Consider the following 24,142-nt stretch of genomic DNA (forward strand, 5'->3'; position numbering starts at 1 on the left):
TATTTATTGATACACACATACAATGTCCAATATTAGTTGATACATGCATACAGTGTAAATATTGATTGATACATGCATACAGTGTCCAATATTCATTTATTTATGCATAGTGTCCAATATTTATTGATACACGCATACAATGTCTAATATTGATTGATACATTATTACAGTGTCCAATATTGATTGATACATTATTACAGTGTCCAATATTCATTTATTTATGCATAGTGTCCAATATTGATTGATACATTATTACAGTGTCCAATATTGATTGATACATTATCACAGTGTCCAATATGTATTAATACATGCATACAGTGTCCAATAGGTATTGATACATGCATACAGTGTCCAATATGTATTGATACATGCATACAGTGTCCAATATGTATTGATACATGCATACAGTGTCCAATATGTATTAATACATGCATACAGTGTCCAATATGTATTGATACATGCATACAGTGTCCAATATTCATTCATTTATGCATAGTGTCCAATATTTATTGATACATGCATACAGTGTCCAATATGTATTGATACATGCATACAGTGTCCAATATGTCATGCATATAGTATCACTGATACATGTCTAAATTATCCATTTCCAATATGTCGCATGCAATATCCAACATTGATTGATACATAACCACAATGTCCAATATATATTGATGTATTGATAAGTGTAAGCAATGTCCGATTGTACATGTTAGGTTGCAAATTGTATTCTTTATCTTGTACAGGCAGTCAGTCAGTTAGTAAGAAGGAAATAAAATTAATGTCATTTAATATATCTATTGAAACAAATTGTCAGTACATTACGTTAATTGTTTTAAAACTTAAAAACTGCATTGCAATGTTTATTTCTTGCACATGTATTTCTTTTTTTTTCACGTTAACAAATTTAGTGGGTTTGTTTGTTTGTTTGTTTTTTTTGTTTGTTTTTTTTGTTGTTTTTTTTTGTTGTTGGGGGGGGGGGTATATAGATCTGACCGACCGGGTATTAAATCTATTCATTTATAATTTAATGTATGAGAATGCATATACACGTGTCACAATTGCATTAAATAAATTATTTGTGCATATTTACGATATAAAATATAATCTATGTCATTTATAAGTAGTAGGAAAAGCCAAACGGACAAAAAACGATAGACGTCACACTGTGTACCATACTGGTGCCTGCAACTAACTGGTGAAATATCTGTACAAAATTACTGGTACAATTTCAACTCAACATCTGTATATAAGTACTCTAATATTCTAAAATTTAATGCAACTGTCCCGTGCAGCAACAAATAAATCCGGTACGTGCATACAATCTGGTTTAAAGACCATATACTATAATAATAAAAGTATTATACGACTGTCCATTAAGTGCTCCAGATTTGATTTCACGACCCAATACTGTAGTCTGTATACTAATATCGTATAAGTTCGGTATTTGATTAAATTTACTTTCATTTGTCTATATTTATACCTGATAAAACTCAGCCAATTGAATTTAGCGTAGTTTAATTTCGTCAAATGTTTTACTGCATCAGTTTTCAACTTTAAAATCATCCTCGTTTAATTGATTTTTGATTCATATTCAAATTATTAACCATTTAAAACAATGAATCTATAATTTGCTCGAGCCCACAAAACAAAGACTTGTAATGTGATACGGTACCGATTTTCAGAATGTATCGGTACAGGTATCCAATTTTGTTTTCGATAAATACTTGGCATTTATTTTGTATGATGTGTATCATCGTGGAAAAAAATATATACAAATTCTTTAATTTTAACGCATATTTGATCTGTCATAAAATTAAGTAAAATAATCCCTTCATTAATATCAAGTCTGTTACAATGTCGTTTAATTTCTTTGTTTATCATCATCCTGCAATGATGCCACCAAAATGCAATTATAATGCCCTTTTTTATTACCTGGTACAAATTTCCATTTGTAGTTGATATATAATACTATTATAAAATGCGCCAATAATGTTACACATGTACTTGATCTCAAAGTTGAATAGCAAGAACATCGGCAAATATTGAAAATTTCCCAAACATGAATGACAAAAATCAAAAACTTGATGACTTTGTATTTGTTTATTCTTGTGAAATAATGGATAAATGAAAAATAAATAAAAAATAAATTAATATGGCTACAATGTAAAGCACACAAACACACTTGTCACACTAATATATTCTGCATATAAAAGCGGCAGTTCTGACAAAGATTGTATTCATATAATATCTCAGGAAAAGTCCTGAAGGAGACAGGTCAAAGTTCACACACAAACACTCGCGATGTGATTGGTCCTCGGTAACCTTTGGTTCCACACGTGACAGTTTCAATAAGTTAATATAAATGGCAAAATATTCAGATGAAGGCAAAAAACGCCGTAGTCAATTGGTCCCTTTGACAAACGAATGTATTCTGAAAAATAAAGAAGAAAATATTGAAGAAACCATTTAACAAAACATTATGAGATAATACACAATATCATATTTAAAAGTTTACATGAACAGATGTAATTCACTTACATTTACAGTGAAATGAGTGGGTAGCACTATGGTTTATTTGATGGGAGAGCTGCCGCGGGAACTTCCGTCCATTCTGTCGCTTTCTACTTCCTCTTCCTCCATAACGTCATCTTCCTCCTCCTCTTCAACGTCATCATCAACATCCTCCATTTTACTTTCTAAAGGAAGACGGTCCACGATTTGATGATTGTCGGTTTCAACTACAGGCATGCTCAGTTCACGATCTGTTGCTTTTCCGATGAAATTTCTGATTTCAGCAAAGTAAGATTCATCCTTGGATTCTAGATCGGGTTCGGCAATCGGTGAATCCCGAACATTTGGTCCCTCAGTTTCATGCTTCTTCAAGTGTCGGTCCAGATTTGTTTGCTGGCCAAAGCATCGATCACAGAGAGTACAACGGAATGGTTTCTCTTTGTTGTGAATGTTTCTCACGTGTCTCTGGAGATTAGAAGAAATGCTAAAAGATCTCTCGCAGTATTTGCATTTATAAGGCTGTTCCCCTGTATGAGTTCTAAGATGACGTGTCAAATTAGCAGAGCGGGGAAAAACTTTCCCACAAAATTTACATCCATATCTTTCCTTTATTTTGTTCCCAGAAGAAGTATACGGGAAAGAGTCTGGTAGTTTATCCATCATGGCGCTTATCCCCTTCTCTTCGCTTTCGTGTTTGATGGCCCCGAATTGTCCCATGGCGGCAGCAACATATGAAGAACTGCTCATTGGAAATCGTGAAAATGGCATGAATTTGGAGACTTCGTGAAGAGATTGTTGGAATTTTTCTTTCCCTAAACGCAGATGATCCATAATAAGGCTTGGGGTTCCAAACTGGGGATAGGCATAATGAAGTTTGGCATCGGGGCCAGAGCAGGGCAAACCAAATATGTGAGTTTTCCTCGTATTTTCAGGGGGCGTGATTTCTTTCGGGGCCTTACGAGTAAGGTCAAGCGGCTGTTCCCCAGAAGACGGTTTGGGTGAGGCAGTGGTCCTTGAATGTGCAGGAGATGGAGATCGTGATTTTGTTGCTTTGGAAAGATCGAATGGAATATCTTGGTTTTTCTCTTCTTTCTCGTGACTTGGTGAAGGTAGGTCTTTGGGCTTTGGTGAGATTCGCTCGGTTTTTACGGACTGACTAAAGGGTAACCAAGGTTGATGTGGTGATCCCCGGGAAGGAGACTTGGTCCTTGGACGTTTTGAAGAGCTGCTTTCACTTTCTGCATCGGAAGCAGAACTGTGGTCCGAATCACTTCCGGAACTCAGTGGTGAGTCGTTAGAATTTGAGTTGACAGAATTACGTCCGGATTCCTCGGCGTGTCGCTCAAATAGTCGGTCACGTGGTGACAAGTGAGAGGGAATGGAAGCTTTCCCCAAAGGTGAGGTCGGTTGTAGAGACATTTTTCCGGGATTTGATGGTGAAATCGGGGATGTCAAACCAGGAAATGGGTGACCACCAGGGAAAACTGGAAACGAAGCTCCAAGTGGAGGATAGAATGGATAGGGAGGCCGATACATCCCCATGTACAGGGCTGGATTCAGGTGGGAGGGGGTGACGGCGCTTGGCAAGCTTAACTGGCTGATTTTGTCAGATGGAAATCCTAGATGAATTCCATTTCGAAGAGCGCCTTCACAGAAGCGTTTGTGTTTGCTCAGAGAGGTAACTGTAGAAAAGGCCTGGCCGCAGTCCTTACATTTAATCTGTTGACGACAGTCGGCGTGCATTCTCTTGTGGCGACAGAGATTGGAGAACTGGGTGTAGGCTTTGAGACAGACTTCACATTGGAATGGTTTGACACTGCTGTGGATGTGCTGATGCTGCTTCAGGCCGCTAGATGTCGCAAAGGTCTTTCCGCATTCTCCACAGGCGTGGCTCCTGGCTCCTACGTGTTGGGATCTTATATGGCGCTGAAGGTTGCTTGGATCGGTGAAGATCTTGTCGCAATTCTCACAGCTGAATTTTTTGAGTGAGTCGTGAGTGATCTGCAAGTATTCAAAACAGAAAAATTAGGACATCACAAAAATTTTAACATCTTATTCATTTTTATATACTACTATATACTGGTAATCGAAACTGTCACTTTGATTTGTATAGGTGCCTACCTGATGACGAATTAAGTTGGATTTCCATTGGAACGACCTTGGACATTTGTCACATTTGAACTCTCCGTGGTCTCCGAGCTCAGGGACCTCCGAGGACAGGTCAGTGTCACCATTACCAACGCTGCAATAAAACATAGCAACAGTTAGTGGAGGGACCGGGAAAAACAATCACCGCATGTACTGGATAATGATGTTCAAGATATTATTAGGATAAGAAGAATGTACTTTTCTTTGACTAAAATGGTTAACCACGTCAATATTTAAGTCAGGACACTGGTTCAAGAAGTGCAGAAGATACTTTGCGGGGGATGTGTCTGATTGTATGTTTGAAGATCAGAAATGTGTATAGGAAACACTTCTCCCGCATCGAACAGACCCTTTTAATTCTGACACAAGTAATTGGAAGGCAAAAAGGCTTGCTTAACTCCCATTAGAATGGACACAGTTGACTGGCCGTTATTATGTTGCATCTTTCCATGCGAGGTGTCGACAGGTGGCTAAATGAGACTAAATCATGCAATGTTCCTAGCTGATCTACAGGTATGAGAGAGAGAGAGGGGCGGTGGTAACGTGATCCTCGCCCCCGTGTTTGTGTTTCTGTTTATTTTACTGTCTCTCTGGAATCTATGTCTTAACAATGGACCTATTCACGACTTCGATGTATTACATGTATACATGAGGCGCATCGTAAGGAATTCCGGGGTTAACACTTGAAGGGTGATTATCGACAGCTCAGAAGTGAGAGAAGGGGTGTAACTGAATACGTGGAGGAACCACCTCATGCATTCCTGGGGCTCACCCTAGAGAGGTCAACAGGGACGATGTTTACAGACCTACTCTGGCGTGAGCACCCCTCGGCCACGGCGGTGAGTACTTTTACCAGGATGGGACAAGTTTCGCACTAATCACAAACCGACTCACTGGTGTAATACAATGGGAAAATTATGCCGGGTGCTTAATTTCTAATTTAATCCGCTATTACGATGACCGTGTTCAGGTTTTATCGTGGTGATGCTTAACTTTTAAATTCGGGATGTGTGATTAATGGTTAACCTTTTTTTGTGTCACGTGACTTTAATGATGCACAAGGCACTTTGTAACCTGAAGATTTCGGATATGAATTTTTTTCTTTCTGGAACAAAGTGCTTGATTTTAATTACAGATGCTGTCATGTTGAACGACTCTATTTGCAAACAGTTGCTCTCACTTCTTGTCTAATTTGATAATTTCATTGCAAGAGCACAATCACCACGCGTATCCCGTCTACAATTTCTGTCCAATAAACTAACCTTTTTCTTTGTCAACATATTTTTATCAAATCCATCTTGATTTTTCTTCAATTCACATTATAAATTGACACTAGAAATCATGTCAAACATATAGCTATCGCCTCATAACTCTGATAATGAGATAAGATACCTCATATTTGATGTCAAACATTTAGAAAGCAAAAATCAACATGCAATTCAAATCAATCATTTATGTTTAAAAAGAGTTACAGCCTTTTTACTTCAATTTGTTTGCCGGTGTAATAGAAAAGTTATCTCTTAGGATCGTCAAAAAGTGGCCCAATGTAATACGAAGCGTGTGTTTATCCGGGGCAAACAAGACTTATGCTACTGCATGACAATTTCACTTTCTTATAAATTTCAAATTTTCGAACACCCAATTTCCTTCTTTTTTCAACTTTTAAGATCGTACAAAACTGTCACATGGCATTATCAAGAAACTGTTTTGTCTTTCAAGTTGCTTTAATTGAGCCTAAAGTCGTGAAACTGTTCGTGAGAATATTCACGAATTGATATCTCGTGTTTAACGGCGTATTTGAGGACACTTCAATTTGTGTTTTAGCAGACAAAGAGTGCAATCTTCAAACACTTCCTCCATGTGATTTATATGTGCAGGGGGACTCAAATCGCACACACTCGCAAAACTCCTCACCCCGCCTTGTTAAAACCAAAAAGGACAGTAGATAGTTTTTTTTACAATCTGGTTTTTTATCGTTTGAATTAATACTCGATAGAGTAAGCACGTGAACTGACTGATCAATTAATTAATACGAACCTCTTATAGTCCAAGCTCTCATCCTCGGAGTTCCTGTCCATGGACATTTTCTGTGGAGTATTCTGGACGTTGTTGCTATGGGTACAAGCGTACGTCTGATGGCGTGCTAGCGCAATTTTAGACCGAAACACCTCTCCGCAATCACAAGGATAATTTGTCTCACCTAAAACATTCAAAAATCACAGAAACATTAATTTCACCTGTGTACATATTGTGGGTTGATAAAGACCAAACATGGTCTTAGTACTACTTGCCTACACGGAAAAATTTTGAGTAACAATCTGTGGTGGGAAATTATCTTTTCGGGGTCTAAGATTTCTGAATTAATTTCTTCTTTCTCATTTGCAAATTATAATCAAGAAGGGTTTCGCGTTGTCCAGTGGTCAAACGTCAATCGGAGCCTCTCGGAAGTCGACCCTTCTCATGACCTCAGACTGGCGCTTCAGCCGGGTCATCGCAATATCTTTTTGTGAGTCCTCTTGAAAAGATCTCCATTTTCTATTTTAGGCCCAAAACGCATTAGAATGACCAGATCGGCCAATGCTTGGAAGCGGTGTTTTGAAGAATTCTTTTGTATTGGACTGTAAATGATATTTGGCCGAAATGGGTGACCACAGCTGACCCCGATCCTGCATGTCCAGTTTTCTTTTTGTCCAGGGGTAAACAATATTTCGATGAATTCAAGCTACCGTTTTCGTATTACCATAATTCATAAATCAAGGAGCCCCGTCCTTTGTGATCGTGACAGCTGATCTTGTCTTTGAGTTGTAAAAAGTCAACTTGACCGAAAAGAAACACTGAGATAGTAATTACCCTTAACAAATACCCGCATTGTTCCCTCTGCAAAAAATCGTGTTGTCACCCAAAAAAATACTACACTGCAGCTTCGGCTCTACAGTCACAACAATGAGATAGAAGTAATGCAAGACAAAAATAAAATTGTTGAATAAGAATTAAAGAATTTGAAATTGATATTAAAATTTTATCTTTTGTTCGTGTCTCTGTCTTATGTCACACACGAGATAGGACATAAGCACGGTGGTTTTCTTCATCCGCATTCACCTTAATTACATGTTTTGGGCTTTTTTCTTAATCCTCAAATTTGTCAGCTGAAATATGGCAACTTTTTATCTCTACTCTCCTCTTAAATCCCAATTAGATACACTCATTTCGCTGAGATGAGAACACCACCGAAATTAAATTTTCTTTATGCTTTGACCTTCATTTCGTTTTCTGGTGAACCGCAAATGTGATTCTGTCACAATTTCATGGGAAATTGAAAGTAAGTGAAAATCAATTAGACTTTCTAAGCCTGCATAATGGAACACAAGTAATTTGCATACATCTATTATAGCGTTACCCCATAAGATATTGAGGTGTGCGCACAAAGGGGGCTTGCTGAAAAATGTGCAACTTGCTATCTTTTTATAATATTTCACTCAAGTTGTTTTAAAAATAAAAAGCGCATTAGAAAATTTTAAAGAAATAGACATAAAAATAAAATGCCATTAGAAGATTCACCATAAAATGCTAAAATTAAAAGATTTCTTCTGCAATGGTATTTTCGGTGTCAGGCAATATCTAATAACAAAATAACTTGCTAAAAGCTTTAGCAAAAGATCGATTTTTCATTTAATTGACGACAAGATTAAGTAAATCACTCAATTAAAAAAAAAATTATATCTATTGTAATACAGGAAGTGCTTGGATATTTTATAGATACAGCAGTTTAAGTACAAATCGGTATAATATGGCTAAATTTGATGACGAAAATTGTCTTAAAAGAAATGTACCCCCCAAAAAATTCTTACAAAATATTATCAAAAGATTAAAATGATATATATGTGCATGTCAAGAAAAGTCTTTTCTTCTCAACGAGTGCCACACAAATTGATAATGGCGAAGCGACTGAGAGGGAGAATAGATAGCCCCAGTAATCGGTTTAGTGAAAGTGTAAGCCATTTGTATAGAAGTATTCAGCTAGCCTTGAGAATCCGGCCTGTTCCTCAATACAACACCCTACAACTACACAGCTCCGACTAAATAAAAAAAGCATTCAACTTTTAATTGTTGGTCGAGAATCAACTCGCCTTTTTATCATTTAGTAATCGGTTTTTGAATAATGTGGGAATATGAATTTTTTATCGAGGAGACAAGATCATTAAGATTCTTTTAAAGGTGGGAACTATAAAGAAAAATCAAAGAATGGCTTCATTGGAAATTTAATTAAAGACAATTTTTTGAATGATATTTCATGCGTACGGTAAGTAAAAGTTTAAATTGTTTATTTTGGTCCTAGTGGGTGAATCTTCAAAGAAGCGAAATCGACACGAGGCGCTAGTCTCAGCTGCGATTACACATCAAAAGACGACAGATTCAACACACGGATATACCAATATTTGTTTAAAGAATGTTCACAATTAAAAAATTCAAAGTATTCATCTCACAATACAAAAAACTTTTATTCATCTATTAAGTAAATATTTCAAATAAAAAATGTCCATGTTCGTTGATGAAAAAATAAATAAATTTTTAAGAAAACATAATAAGTAATTTATCACGAATTAATAGAAAAAAGTCAATAATTATTGTTTGATATTAAATCAAATTAAAAAAAAAATAAAATGTAGACATTTAAACTGACCTTGGTCATCTAGTTTGGAGAAGTCCGGGGCGTCCATTCGACAGACCGGATCGGCGGGGTAGATGAGCATTTCGTCGCCTGGTAGTATATCTCTCATTGATTTGTAGTAAATCTGAAATAAGGAAAGGGGTGTAAGTCACCGGAGGCAGACTGGGGGAAAAGTGCTCGTATTTTTGTTTGTTTGGATTTTTACATGACTTGGACGGTGATCTCTGATTCACCTGTCATTTTACACAATACTTAGGTTGTGCGTGCCCATCTCAGGTGCCGTAATTGACAGGCGGCGTTAGCCAATCAGAGAGCCCCGTTTTCGTGATCGATGGACTTTTCTTTTCAAGAGATTATAGCGCCTACAAACAAGCTTCTGCGGCTAGTTGATTTGTTATAGAGAACGGTTCTATACAAATAGTCTTTATCTTTATATTTAAACACAAGTTTCTTTTCACTCTTTCGAGTTTCAATTTTATAAAATAAATAAGCCCAAAGTCGCGGTAGGGCTAAAGTAACTTAGCAAGCGAGACAGATACTGAGTGGAATGGAGCAGTAGTTTCATAGCTCGGCGGTAATTACGACACTCAAACAAAACACTTATTTCAAAGATTTAAGTTGCAGCGATACAAGTGGTACCACCAATTATGACAAAAGCGCTAGGTTTCTGTGTGTGTGAGATAGTGACAGAAATTGGACACAGAAATACAACAAAGACACACTTTCCTTCAGATAAAAAAAAATGACAATTTTATTTATCGCACTTATGTTTTCCATTTATTTAGATAACATTTTGATAACTTGGTGATGATAATGATAATGTTTATTTAAAATTAAAAACCAATTTAATTTTATGGGATAATATAAATCAAAACCTTATATGGGTGGCTGATTTTTAATGAATATTAATACTACAATACCATTTAATTAGATGCGTATTTTTGTTTATATCTAAAAACATAGCTAAAAACTAATTCTTAATTTCACTGAATTATTTTATACACAAATTAATTTTTAAAAGAAAATCTTACCTTCAATTTTAACAACAGCAGCGATGTGTAAGAATATTAAAACAGTTTTAAATTTTCTACAGTGTCCGTTTTACTTTTATACTAAGGACAGTTGAACGTCTCAATGCCAATAGGAGAATGACAGAACATCCAAATATCATCACCTCTAACACATAAGGTGTAAAAATGACACGCCTTAAAGTGATTACTGCACTGTGCCTCCCAAGCCAATAAAACAAAAATTGACCTGACAAACCGTTAAAAGAAGGGCTCTGCTAAACAAGAAAACCCCCTCTCCCCCACCGCGCTCCAAACACATAATTAATGCCTAATTAGTTATCAATCTTGAAGCTTAAATTGGAAAAACGATTTTAATCGCGGATTATGGATCAAATCCCCCTGCATTAACTGATGAGCGTGTATGACATGCCGTTGTGATGTTTTTTCATGGGATGTCAAATATGATTAAATGAATAGAAAGGATTTGTTATTAAAGAGGGACACTTGCTTTTCACAACAGTCTTAGCCGTTTTATTGAGAGACAGTGTGTAGATAAAATGAATTTGAATTAATATATCTAAATGAAAAGAATATTACCGTAAGTAATATATAGATGAAATAATTATAAAATAATGTTTAGATGAAATGAATATTAAATATAATCTAGATGAAATGAATACTGAATAAATGTAACATTTTATTTCAAATAATATACATGAAACAAGAAATACTGTGTAATTAATATTATTCGTACCTATGACCATATCATCAAAATGGACAAAGCACGACATTTGATTTGATAAATTTGTTTGGAGTTATATTATCTAATGATTAACAAATTAGCAAAAATAAATTTTCCTCATTATCATTTTTTTGGCCAGTAATATAAGTGACAGTCACCCATATAATTAGGAGATAAATATTACAAGAGATGACATTAAATCCCTCGTGACTAAGATGAGACTGAATCTATTCCCAGCTTTATCTATTCGCCCGAGTAAAAATTGGTGATAATCAATTATTTTATAGATAAAAACTTCATCTATTGTAAATTACTTATGCATACTCAATAGACTTTAAAGAAAGATAGGGGCTGTGAGCCTTAGTAAACCTAAAAAGAAAGGATTGAACGGCTGGCAAAAGATAAAGCATACAAAAATACACAAGGAAAAAAAGAAGAAGAATTAAACTATAATTGTCTGTCTCCATCTTTGTCATTTGAAGCAAATTAAAGTCAATCTTCGGTAGAAGATATGAATATGTCATAATCAAAGGAATCAGAAAATAACAGAAAACAAAGGGAGAAAGAATTTCTTCTTCTTGGGTCCTTCAAGAATTCACATTAAGCACCACTCGAAGCATGAAAAACATAAAAAAGAAACCAAAGACGGATGTAATAAATCCGCCTTATCTTTTGGTGCCATCTTCGCAGCTCCGCGGGATGTTGTTTAATTTCAAGAAAAAGACACAGACCGTCTAGGAAGCCCCCTCTCACTAATTTACTGTGTTGTTAATATTCTCAACATTGCTTCTTTTTTTCTTAATGTTTGTTAAATTATGTGAAACACATGGTGTGGAGTGTTATCCCAAGAGGAGCGGGGAACCGCGGGAAATTTAAGAATAACTGAAGTTGTCTTTAATTATTCAATTTACAGATGTTTTAGCGAGACATCAAAATGTCGTGAATTTCAAAAAGGTATGCAGAGAACGCGGTGAATATTACTTTTCTTTTATGATAATGCTGAATACGTTTTTAAAACTCTTTCAAAATATTTTCTAAAGCTATCTTTGACACATTTTCACAATGTCTGTGATTTTGAATACATGGTAAAACATGTGTTATGAATAAACATAATTATAGTCATTTATGAAGTTTGAACTTACTTCTTCTTCAATTTGTATGGCCATCAGATTTTGGTTTTCCGAGCGTGAACAGTTTCGTATATATTTCATCCAATTTCCGCTTCCTGTTTCACTAGCATCAATCCACCCTTTTATTTCTCCGTTTTCATTCAAAATCTGAAATGAAAAAAATAAAACGAACAGTCATGAGTGAAATTTTAAAAAAATGTAACACTATATCATGCATGAAAATCGAAACTGCACCATGAATATATGAGAATGAATTAAAAGATTATTCTCGATACATAACTTAAAATAAATATTAAAACAATGAGAGAATTAAAAAAAATAATAAAGTTATTCACAATTGTCTTAGTGAGGCCTTTGACAACGCCGGCCACATGAAGTCAAGATGAATTAGTTGATACTATAGGACACCAGCCATTTGCTATGTGTATGAGTAGTAACCCCTCCTATCGAGATCTAATGTGTGCGCTGGCTTGCACTGCTATCTACACGCCGTGCAGCCAATGGGACGCGCTCAACATGATCAAATTATTGCATTGCATGAAAGACAACAAGTAGGGAAACTTTCTCTCTGCCAATAACGCCTCAGGAGGAAATTCGACATATTTATGTGAAAACAATTCTCAGCGATGAACATATTTTGTGTCAATGATTTTTTGAAAAGTAAAAAGAAAATTTCGCAATTATTTTTTTTAAATATTTTTTTTTATGATTTGATGAAACAAAGTAAATTATGAATAATTTGTCACAAATCTGCGGCCTATTCTTAATGATTTTTTTCATTATGAAAATTCGCCTGGAGTTGTTTCGACAATTCTAGAGCAAGTGAATCCCTTATTATGTTCTATGGACAATACTGCGCAGCTGTCTCCAACCGCGGGAGTTAGGGGAGGTTATCAATCCCTCGTTATCATTTCTTACACCCGGGCCACGACTTCTTCAGAGCAATTCAGGCTTGAACCGTCAACAATTTGCTACAGTTTCAAAGACCACTATGCTACAGATTAAGTCAAGTCGTTTCTCTGTGTTGCACCCGTTTTTGCAGACCAATGTATTTGTTAAAAAGCAACATAAAATTAGGAAAGATTAGGCAGCATTGACACTGCTAGAAACAGCGCACCTGTCTGCTGGTGCGTTCGATGCGATGCATACAGACGAAAGAGGGGCCTGCTCAATACATAAATAACTTTCACCTGAGTGACACCGTTCTTTGTTCGACCGGGTTTACATTTTTATTGAATTATTTCTCAGTGAAGGCATCGAATCGAAACAGATTGAACATTTATTTAATTTTCGAAACAATTTGGATCGACATGATTAACCTTAGCTGGGCAATGGTATTTTGAATGCTCCTGATGCGAAAATGTTGACGAGGAATATATGAAAAGGACTCTGCGAAATATTGTTAATTGTGCGGACCTAGTTTGTCATCATTTGCAAATTGTTAGTCATCGCTAATAATAACAAGCGTCCTTAATGCAGTCACTCCGAGTGAACATCCATCCAGTGACATTTCGGAACCAGAGAAGAAATGGTGGTTAGATCATCATGGCGAATTAAAACTAGATTTGAGAGATAATTCTAGCTACATATACTAATTAGAAAATATCATAGGCTGCTAGCGTATGATGATGCAAATATTTCCCTATTAACGAGTCATTTGCAATTTTAACATTTGGTTGTGTTCAGTCCTTGCTGAAAACATGCCTTCATGACATCTGGTCCCCGTCCTTATTAGCCAGATTCTCCAGAAAAACTTTAAATCTTTAATTTCCGCACCTCTTATATTCTTTTTTAATAAAGAAAAAATAATCGTTAAATTATATGAATTACAGATGTTTATATTAATGGCGGCGTGACCGTGTTGGTTCGACTTTTATCATCAACCATTGCTTTCCATGTTTGATGGCAGAAACCAGCGAGAAGACACGAAACCCCGCAGCGTCCCCGTACACTGTCTTTTCTCATAAAATATATGATTTCTAAACATTTACAAATGTTTCCTATTAAAATGAAATTGTCTGCATTCCGTTAGAGACAAACTCCTGGGAAACTCTTCCTCCGTTACGACACACACTGTCTTCCTCCTTATCTCTGCCATCTTGGGCTTCCCAGGCCGATCCAAGCTCCCCAAAACATAACACACTTTAAAATGATGACATAACTCACACAAGCATTGTATAAAGATGACACCGGGGCATATTTAGAATAGCAGTAGAGTGAGATGTTCCAACTTAACAAACTAAACGACAAGGCTCATTCAGAGCGCTATCATCTTATTTTGGCGCTATTGTGCAAGGGACAACTGTTTGGACAAGAGATAATCGGTTCATTGTGGTCCTCTCGGTGGGTCATAGGTGACTACATCACACACACTTTCCTTTAGCATGCCTTGTTGAGGGTTTAAATGTTGTATCATGCGGCCAGAAGCATGTAAACAAATGGCATATTTCTGAAAGTATTTCATGTCTGATTTTATCACAATATTACCATCTGTAAAGTTATTTCATATACATCCTGTTTAAATGAAACAACCCCTCGGTAAAGAGAAATACATTGTTTCATATTTATGTTATGATTTTCCTAAATATATACGTTCATTATTTTTCAGAGATCTATCTGCAATAGTCTAAAATAGTGGGGTTTTTTTAAAGATCAAAATCTAACACTTATCATAATTGCATATACAATTTTTTGTGTACTAACACATCATATAAATGATACGTTTAACACGTATAGTGTTTAGATGTATGGGATGTGGGCGAATTTATTGTTTATAGTTAGAGAAATCCTGCAAGCCAAAACTTAAAAAACTAGGTTAGACTAGAAGTTGTTTATTTTGATCAGACTGAGGACGATCATTTGACCTTCGATAAAGATTGTTTATTTCTCAACCTTCGAAACAAAATCTCACGACGTCGAAGCTCCACCATGTGTTCAGGGAGAAACTCTTGGAAGCCTGCGCGGGGATCCTTAATTGTAAATGAAAATATTTCACAGACGTCTCTCGATGCCCACTGAGATGGCACTAATGCAAACAATCTTGTCATTTTTTGAAATATGATTTTTAAACAGAAAAATTAATGATGCATCATCGCTTACACCTCAGAATGGAGGCAGTCGATTGCCACCGATGAAATCTCGCCGAAATCTCGCGGTGTTGCCTCTGCATATTGCGGAGGACTACCTAACACAAAAACACCGTAAACAACTTTATAATTCTTCATATTCAATGTAACATTAAATTAGTCATTTCGTAAATTTAAAAATCTATAAATTGAATCTTAATGGGGTGACATTGCACTTTGGTGAACGATTTACAAGTGGAAGATCGGGTTCAAATATCTCGGGTTATTGCATCTGTGAATCTGTTCATTTAGTTTGCCTTATTATTAATATGAAAATTTCTAATTTGAGAGCTACTTTAGCGGAGAAAATAATCATTTGTCCCCGGCCCTTAGAGATGACACGTCGAGAGATCGGAATTCCAACACTCATTGTATTATTAGATACAACATGAGAAGATTACATCCCGGCATTTTTTTCATTAATTCTAAAAACTGCTTTACCCACGATTAAAGATCAATTTGACAACAGAATTAAGTATCGACGAGGACTTGGGTCAAACGGTATATTTTTTTACGTTAGGAATTAAAAAGATTATAATTTTTCAATTAAGTTCCGAATAAATAAGATGGGACGGCGATTGACAAGAGCGATATTAACAGGGCTAGATTATACATCGTCTCTATTGTCCTCTGACAATGCCTCCAAGAAACCTATGTACCCAGTGCCTCTCGTCTGCTTATTGAACGCGCCAAATTCGCTCCTCCCCGTATCTTCGGCGAACAATATGACGTACATTCTCTCGCGGGGTCCTGAGGTTTGTTCACACATCAGCACAGAAGCAAGGGAGGACGAACCCGACTTGTTCTCATTGTCACTCTCCAATCACTCTCCTCTCGCTAGTATGGGATCTCATTATTATCAGAACATGACATTTGTGTATTTAATGGTATCATTAAAGTTTTCATTTTTAAATATTTTTTTCTTTAGAAAATCAACTTTAATAAATGTTATGTTCGGCACGGTATTTTATTTTTCTCCAAATATTTCTGACACCTGGCAATCAATTCTATAAAAAGGGACTTTACAGTCACTGTACTCTACAAGAAAGCGACACGAGAAACTGTTATTGTTCCTTTTCGTTTTGTTTTGATGAATACTGCTTTTTTGTTGAGATCTCTGATAAAGCTTAGCCGAAACGAAAATCTTAAAATTAATTTTCCTTGTTAAATGATTTTATCTACAAAAAATTGAGTTGACATTTACAGTTGCACACTTTGCCTTGTGCTTTTAAAATACTCAATATAAGAACATTTAAACAAATGTTTTCAGCTTTAATGACTCCAATCTGTCACCAATTTTGTGCTTATATACAGATATCGATACAAATGTTCAACGTCGATCCGATTTGCACGTCGTGACTTCGGATTGTGATTTTAAGTTCTTTAAAAACCTCCAGAAAGCAGATTACTGGGATGAACCTTATAGAAAGCACAGATTACTGACTCATGTCCAGTAGTGGCCGTGGACTTGTTTCTTCAATGCTCAACTTTACCAGTACATGTAACGCGCGCCATATCAAACTGATATCGTTGGTATTTGCGACGCAGGACGGGGCTCACGTATTAAACTTTTTTTTCATTCTCTGATCACTGTGAGACAAATTAAAAGATAAGTATTCATTGGATTGCAACATGCATCTGTAATGAGAACTGTGATGGATACACGGTGTATCTTATAAATTGTCCTCCGTCGCGACAAAATCTAACTCGATAATGTCACGCACTACAATGAACCCTCCCCGCGCTGCTCCCTCGATAAGCAATCACCCTGGCGCAGGGTCATGAGTCGTGGGGATGCTGTAGCGCTGGGGATATGGCATGATACATCAAATTAACGTCCCCTTCTTCCCGCAGAAACGACAATTAACTTGTTGACAAACTTAAATTCCCTTGTCGTAAGCGCTCGTTTCTAGCGCCCTTTAAATGAGGATCGTAATTTTATATTAACATATTTCGTTTATTAGTCATTAAATAAGGTTTTAGTTGAAAAGGAACAAGACTTTCATTAAATATTTTTAAAAAGGATCATTTAGCAGTTTCGTTTGGTGCAGTTGAACACGCACATTTGTCAGGTTGGGGGGGGGGGGTGTTTGTACCCCCCCCCCCCCCCCCCAACTGGTCATACAGTCAACCTACATGAGCACTTGACAACATGACAGCAAAGTGGGACGCAAGACGCTGCACAACACTGCATTCGTTACGTCAGTACCAATGCACAACAACAAAACATCAACAATTAAATGCATAACATTGTCCTTTAAAAACAAAGACTTAAGTTGTTTACCTATTGCGTCAAGACAATACGCACTATTTAACCCTATATCAAAATAAAGGATTAAAAGCAAATACAATCGCAGAGATTTAGCACCAAATTCTGGACCTACCTCGGAGTCTGGGTGTTGTCTATGCTATGGGTACAGTATAAAAAGTGGGGCTATATAGAGCAGCGACCAGGGGTGACAGGAGCCACATGTTTGGGGGAGCGGAAGATCTGTGGTTTGTTAGAACCAGTGTCATTTTTACTTTCCCATCATTATCACCCAGATTTCAGAGCTGAGATCTCTCAAAAAGCCTGGGAATGAAACTTCCAGACACCGCAACAGAACAAGTGTATGTAAGATACCATTGTGATGAGATCTAGTCTTACTTTTTATGGTGCTAAGGCTGTGAAATCATATTCCGTTACTGAATTATCCCAAATGGATAAAATGATATTAGCTTTTATAATAAATAGATAGGTAAACATTTAACATAATTTCTTGTTTACTTAAACGTCTTAACTGAAATAGGTAGTTTAAGAAAACATGCACAATTATGCGTCTAGTATGCTTATGAAAAATAATTCAAACAATACAGCATTGGACTGTACAAGTTATTTAAGAAATGACCGAGATGATTCAGATATCCTGTGAAATTATCATGCTCCTAGATTGCATCCTGCTCTTAAGATCTCTTAAAAAGGTTAAGAAAGATTCGCTCCCATTAATGAAATCTTTGTAAGACAGAGATGCCGCACTTAGTAATCGTGCTATACTTTCTTGAGAGTTTCCGGAAGCACTACGGAATCCAAACCGGGAACCACCGTCCTAGCCGCTACTGGTTTTGTCTTCTGGAGACAGATATTTTGTCACCTTAAGAACGACGCCATCTTGAATATTTTTTCACCATTTTTATTTGAAATTGCGACCTAATAATATAATAGGCCTTCATGTATACTATGAAGCTGCACCAAGCTGAGATAAGATGAAAGAGACACACTTTGCGTTTCGCCCAGATAACTAGTGTCCCTAATATAGACAACGCCATGTTTCCAATTTGTAATTAATTTACATAATTTCATGCTTAACTCGCCCTAGATAACCACCTATGAGCGGGACATTAACTCTGCTAGCGCTTCAAGATTACCATGTCCTGAACGGGCGCATGTTGCATAATAAAACATATTGATATATAATTAGAAAGGATAAAGACAGGCTTTCTCTTTCTCTCCCTCTCTCTTTCTTTTCTTTCTCTCTCATCGCGTGGGACTCTTGAAGAGGAGAAACAACACATGACCCTACAGATACATATGTTTTTGCGAGGATGACGGTTTATCGAATGACAAACAGACAGATATCTGCATCCCTAGCTATTTTCCCACACATCTTCCCGCTAGTGTCAACACGTGACGAAGATCAGCCGACAAAAATGTGAAATTCATTTTCCATGCCTCTCTTCTTACGATGCCTGTTGATTTTTCTATTACATGCCTCGCTTTCTTATCTCCATCAAATAATGTGCGAGTTACAAAGCGGGGTAATTATGGCGCGCAGACTCGGAACTTGCGGAGGTGCCACCAATGTGTGGCACTGTCCAAACACCCCACATCGTGTGAATTTTATTCCGATGTCTGCAGACAATTGTAGATACAATATACATTGATAAAGGAAACCGGAAGAACTCAGAAATCACATTGCTGTTGTTTAAGTTAAGATAACCACAATAAGTACACAAATGAAACAGAATCAAATTTTTATTTGGGAAATAAATTTTCTGTGAGAAATTTGTTGTCTCTCAGTAAACTGTGTCAAAAAGTCCAGATATAAAAAAGCACCTGTTACTATAAAATTCTCTAATCTACTACAAGATTTATCTAATATTTTGTGCACATCTGTGACGTCATTACTTCTGCTTGAACTCATCACTGGTTGTTGCATTACCCGGATGAACAGTCATTTGACCGCTCAGGCGGTGGGATTTATCTGTCCCCGCCCCCTAACTGACCAGAGACACCCTAATCCTCCTCAGTTGTGATGTCTGACATTGTTCTATCCCAATATGAACATTCTTTGCCAATATTTCCCAGCATTTTCTGGAAACTGCAACAACCCCATTTTGTAATAAATTGATATTAAATAGAGGGTTTTTGGGGGTTAAAAATATATGCGCATATACTGCATCGTTTATCTATTCTGGAACAAATGTAACTTTGTCAATGAAGTGTTTGACATGACTGTACCATTATTTGGATAAGCTGTTGCACTTAGAAAAAACATCTATTTGACACTTATTTTAATTTTCTTGTCAACGTGATTCCAAACAATACTAAAAAAACAGAGTTTCGAAATATGGGGGATACAGCATCTAATATTATATCTTCTAGTCATATACATGTATAAAAGAACAATTGGTCAAATCGTCGTTCTGTTATGACCGCGTGCGCCCTGTGCGAGAGCTTTTATTCACTTCATTACACCTTAATTCAGAGGAAGGACAAGATAAATTGAAGGAGTCAGTAACAAGAGTATTTCTATTAATCACACGACAGTTCGGGTTTTTAGTTGTCCCCTTGCAATTCACGAAACCCCATCGTTTCCCGAGTCCAGATAGTCCTAATGTCTCCAAGGAACCCCAAAGAACCGGACAAAACTATTTAATATCACTTAATGAAAAAGTCAAAAAGAATTTGTCTCCGATATTCGCTTCATTATGTATCTCTTCCAGCGAGATAAATTGCTCTGTTCTCAGAATGTGGGAAGAGAATGTTTCGAGACAGTTTCTTTGACCTTAAGGTTTGCAGAAAAATTCTAGGTGACATCGATTTGAAATACCGGGGATGATTCATGGAGGTGTTTGGCTGGAGAACAGACAGTCATTTACGATTGCATAAGAAGAAGCATTCATACACGAAAAAACTTTAATCGAGTTGTTTTTGCAACACAAGTCATTGGCAGTATAAAATAGCAGAATATCAGGTTAGCTGTCATCTTGAAACCCATCGATATCTTTGATAAAGGGAATGATTCCAATCCATCATCTCGTGTACGTATCATATCATTGGAAAGACTGAGACTCAAACTCTCCATACACCGAGACAATAAGCAGTTGTCGCCGCGAAATCAATACTGTAATAGGTCTTAATTAAATTTGATAACAAAGCTATTTATTCAATAAAGATCGGCTAATATCCATTCCGCTTCTGTGAGAGTGAAAAAGAAGCGACCCAGGGGGCGCTGTGGTCAGATGCCATCGTGATTGCATTATCAATATCTCAGATTCATCTTTTAATGAAAAGTTCATGTCAATTTTTTTTCAAATAGAATTTTTACGAAGATCTTCAATGACAGCATAGAACTTAGCAATAATGGAGCACAAGAATCGGAGAATTGACAGGAAACAATACACATGGAATAAAGATTGATATCTTGTTTCTACGTACGCCTGGTGAGCTTAAGATGCATGGCCGCTTTAAGTACATGTCGCTAGTCCTTGGTAGATTTAGAGCTACAGAATAAGAAACTCTTTTTCTGTACAGTGCAGTGAAGTGATAGTTATAAAGTACTATATAGAGTGGTTCTATTTCTTCAAGTGGCCGACACGCTAATGAAATGGGAAAATTGAGACTAATGATTAACAGTGTGAAAAAAATAAGTCACAGAAATCCGTGTGCACCAACATGTTCAGAACTCCATTTTTAATAACCAAAGTGTGCACATCATTTCATAACTTTGACCTATATGTCATTATATTCGTTAGACGGGGAAACAGTATTTTTGTCCTCTTGAATTACCCATAATACGGGAATTATGATACGATATATCCCCTATATTGTGGGGGATCTTTTGTTTTAAAACGCGTGTCCCGCGGCCCAACAGTACACAGTCCCGCGATGTGAGAAACTAAAACCCAAAGTGATTCCGTGATGCACAAATTTGTGACAATCCGAGATTGTTTAGATTGCCAGTGACAAACAAGATAAAAACTTCTCAAATATCTGGCCTACTCTAAAGAATCACCGAGCAAACAAAGGGAACACGCCTTATCTTAATTTGAGGGTTATCAAATCAAACAAGGCACACAAACACTGTTTAATTTGATGAAATTTATGATGCACCGCACTTTATCTACATAACCTTGATGCAATGGCTGATATAACCGCCCCTCAGATGTAGAAATGTATATACACGGTTATATAACATGCTCGTATTTGTGTCTACAGTTTGACGGCCCTTTATCTGTTAATGCATTTTGTGTTATAAATAGTCATAACTTTGTCCGTATCCATTTCAAACAATGACAATCCTGCTATCATTCTCAGCTTAAGCGATATAATTGGGTACAATTCGAAGCCATGTCTTAGAGATATAGAAAAGGATAAGAATGTATGTGTACTCATTGTCGACAGATAGGCGATTTAATCACTTTTCCATTCTTGAATTATTAAAAGCCCAGGTATTAAAACTCGTATACACTTTCATTAAAAGTCTTTAGTGAAATCATTTATCGAATCCTGAATTTATTTCTTCGTTATCTTTGATAAATGATTTATGACTGTTGTAAATGCATAGAAGATTTCCGTGTTTTTTGTAGTTTTCACACCTGTGGACAGGTATGTTGGAATTTGTAATTGTACAAAGCCTACCTTCCATGAGGTTGCTGAGTTGTTGGACGTAAATGACAATACTCCTGAGAACGGTCCGAACTTTTCTCCTTTCTGTACGAGTTGCTTAGTCCAGACTCCCAGTCCTGGAAACGCACGAGACTCTCGCAACTCAAACCGGTCCGGAATTGGAATATCTTCCGGGATGTAGACCGGAGGATGTTCAGACTTTACTTCCCCGGAAGTGGATGCTGCTGGATTTATTTCATCGTGCACATCCTCAGCTGTCTCGTACTCTTCATCACTACCATCTGTTGAAAACAAAATAGTTTTTTCAAAACTTTTGAAAGTGATACTAGATGTGTATAAGCTTTTATTCATTGGAGATGTTTTTTTAATAACACGGCGCTTGGAAAGAGACGGGTTCATATTCCAGTAGCATAAATCAGCAGAATAAAACAATTTCCCACGAGATCAAAAACCTAACTTTCACAAACAGAAATAGCAATTTACTGACAGAAAAATGGGAGACGTCTTATTCAGACTAATTTGTACAGGTGTTAGAAAACACCTGTTAATTTTCCCTTTTTACAGCTCTATAATGCGTGCTTTAGTTCGAATCGAGGAATCCTGAAGACATCAACCTAATTGTCTAGAGAAAGGGCCGAGTCTTGCACAACTGACTTTTCAGAATGTCATCATTGCTTTTATTGACAGCGCCAGTTGGGTACATACTTACAAAAAAAATAAACAAACAAACGAAGCTGTCATTTAAAACCCAACCAGCGACGGAAAGAAAATTCTTATATGAAATTGAATATTAAAAAAACCAAGAGACATTCCAATTTTAATAAGAGTACCTTTACCTCATGACACCGATATGAGTAACTCCATTAGATGAGAGAGTTTTACAAATTTTATCTAGTATTCTAAATATCATTTAATGGCATAAATCATAAATATTACAAAAAGAGTTATTTGTTGTTTATTTTTGAGCCGTTATGCATTGCCTAATTTACTTGAATCTTAAAAGAGTTCTCTGTTGTAAATGAAAGGGTTTTTTGGTGGTATTTATGCAAAACAAAATAAAGGAAGTAGTATCGTTTTTTAAGAAGACTTCATAAAAATATATATTTTAGTTTACATGAGGTAAAAGCAAAATAAGTTTTTACAAATTCTTTCAAATATTATTTTATAAATATTCACGAAATATTTAATAACACAAGACAAAAAAAACATTTATTTAAAGGATCATGAACAACATTAATAATATTAAAATGAATATAAACGAGAAGGCGCTTAAAAATTTAGAAAAGATAAAATTTTAAAATAAAATTAGCAAATTAAGTGCATATAAATTCAAAACAAAAATGTCTTTTAATTGTTCACTTTTTTACAATAACAAACATGTCACTCTAATAACCGACTATATTAATAAATAACCAAAGCTCTGTCATTATTTTATTATCGATTATTCCAAGAAGTTTTCCGTTTGTAAGATTTATTCCACAAGTAGCTTTGAAAATTGTCCATGAAAACGCGGTAATAATTTATGTTTGATGAAAAGAGGCAGTGTCAATAAAAAACAAAAAAATCAGAAGCTGTAATTATTGAAAATGAAGGTGCCGCCATAGAAAGCCCGTTAGATTAGCGTGACATAGCGGGAATCGGCGCAATCATGTTATGACAATGGCCTTAGGTTAGACAATAGAAAAGCAGTTTGTAGCAACCTTACGGAGGATGCTAGTCGCGCCTTATCAGATGAAATTAAAAACCAAGCAAACGGTTTTATTAATATTAATCGTTTACTTTTCACAAAACGAACAACTTAAGAGACAATTTAATAGCCGCGGATCGATGTAATTGGGGTGTAATTATAAGCTAATTTAAGGAAAAATCACCGAAACTTCTCTTATCCCGGCAACAGTGATAACAATGATGATTT

General features: G+C 36.2%; 1 protein-coding gene across 3 annotated transcripts in view; it reads right to left on the reverse strand.

The window, feature by feature from the left end:
* Positions 1-2,088: 2,088 nt before the first annotated feature.
* Positions 2,089-24,142, reverse strand: part of LOC105330257 (histone-lysine N-methyltransferase MECOM) — a 38,884-nt gene continuing 16,830 nt past the window's right edge. The window contains exons 2-8 of one of the 3 annotated variants that reach the window (XM_066078291.1): positions 22,240-22,508; positions 12,226-12,360; positions 9,344-9,455; positions 6,700-6,862; positions 4,636-4,756; positions 2,542-4,515; positions 2,089-2,434 (exon numbers count right to left, since the gene is read on the reverse strand). In XM_066078291.1, coding sequence (XP_065934363.1) covers positions 2,575-4,515; positions 4,636-4,756; positions 6,700-6,862; positions 9,344-9,455; positions 12,226-12,360; positions 22,240-22,508 — 2,741 coding nt within the window. In that variant the 3' untranslated portion in view covers positions 2,089-2,434; positions 2,542-2,574. Of the gene's footprint in view, positions 2,435-2,541; positions 4,516-4,635; positions 4,757-6,699; positions 6,863-9,343; positions 9,456-12,225; positions 12,361-12,548; positions 12,706-22,239; positions 22,642-24,142 lie in introns of those variants that run through there. The other 2 variants (XM_066078290.1, XM_066078292.1) reach the window with 2 other exon arrangements.

Source organism: Magallana gigas, chromosome 3, assembly GCF_963853765.1.
Source record: "Magallana gigas chromosome 3, xbMagGiga1.1, whole genome shotgun sequence".
Lineage (NCBI taxonomy): Eukaryota > Metazoa > Mollusca > Bivalvia > Ostreida > Ostreidae > Magallana > Magallana gigas.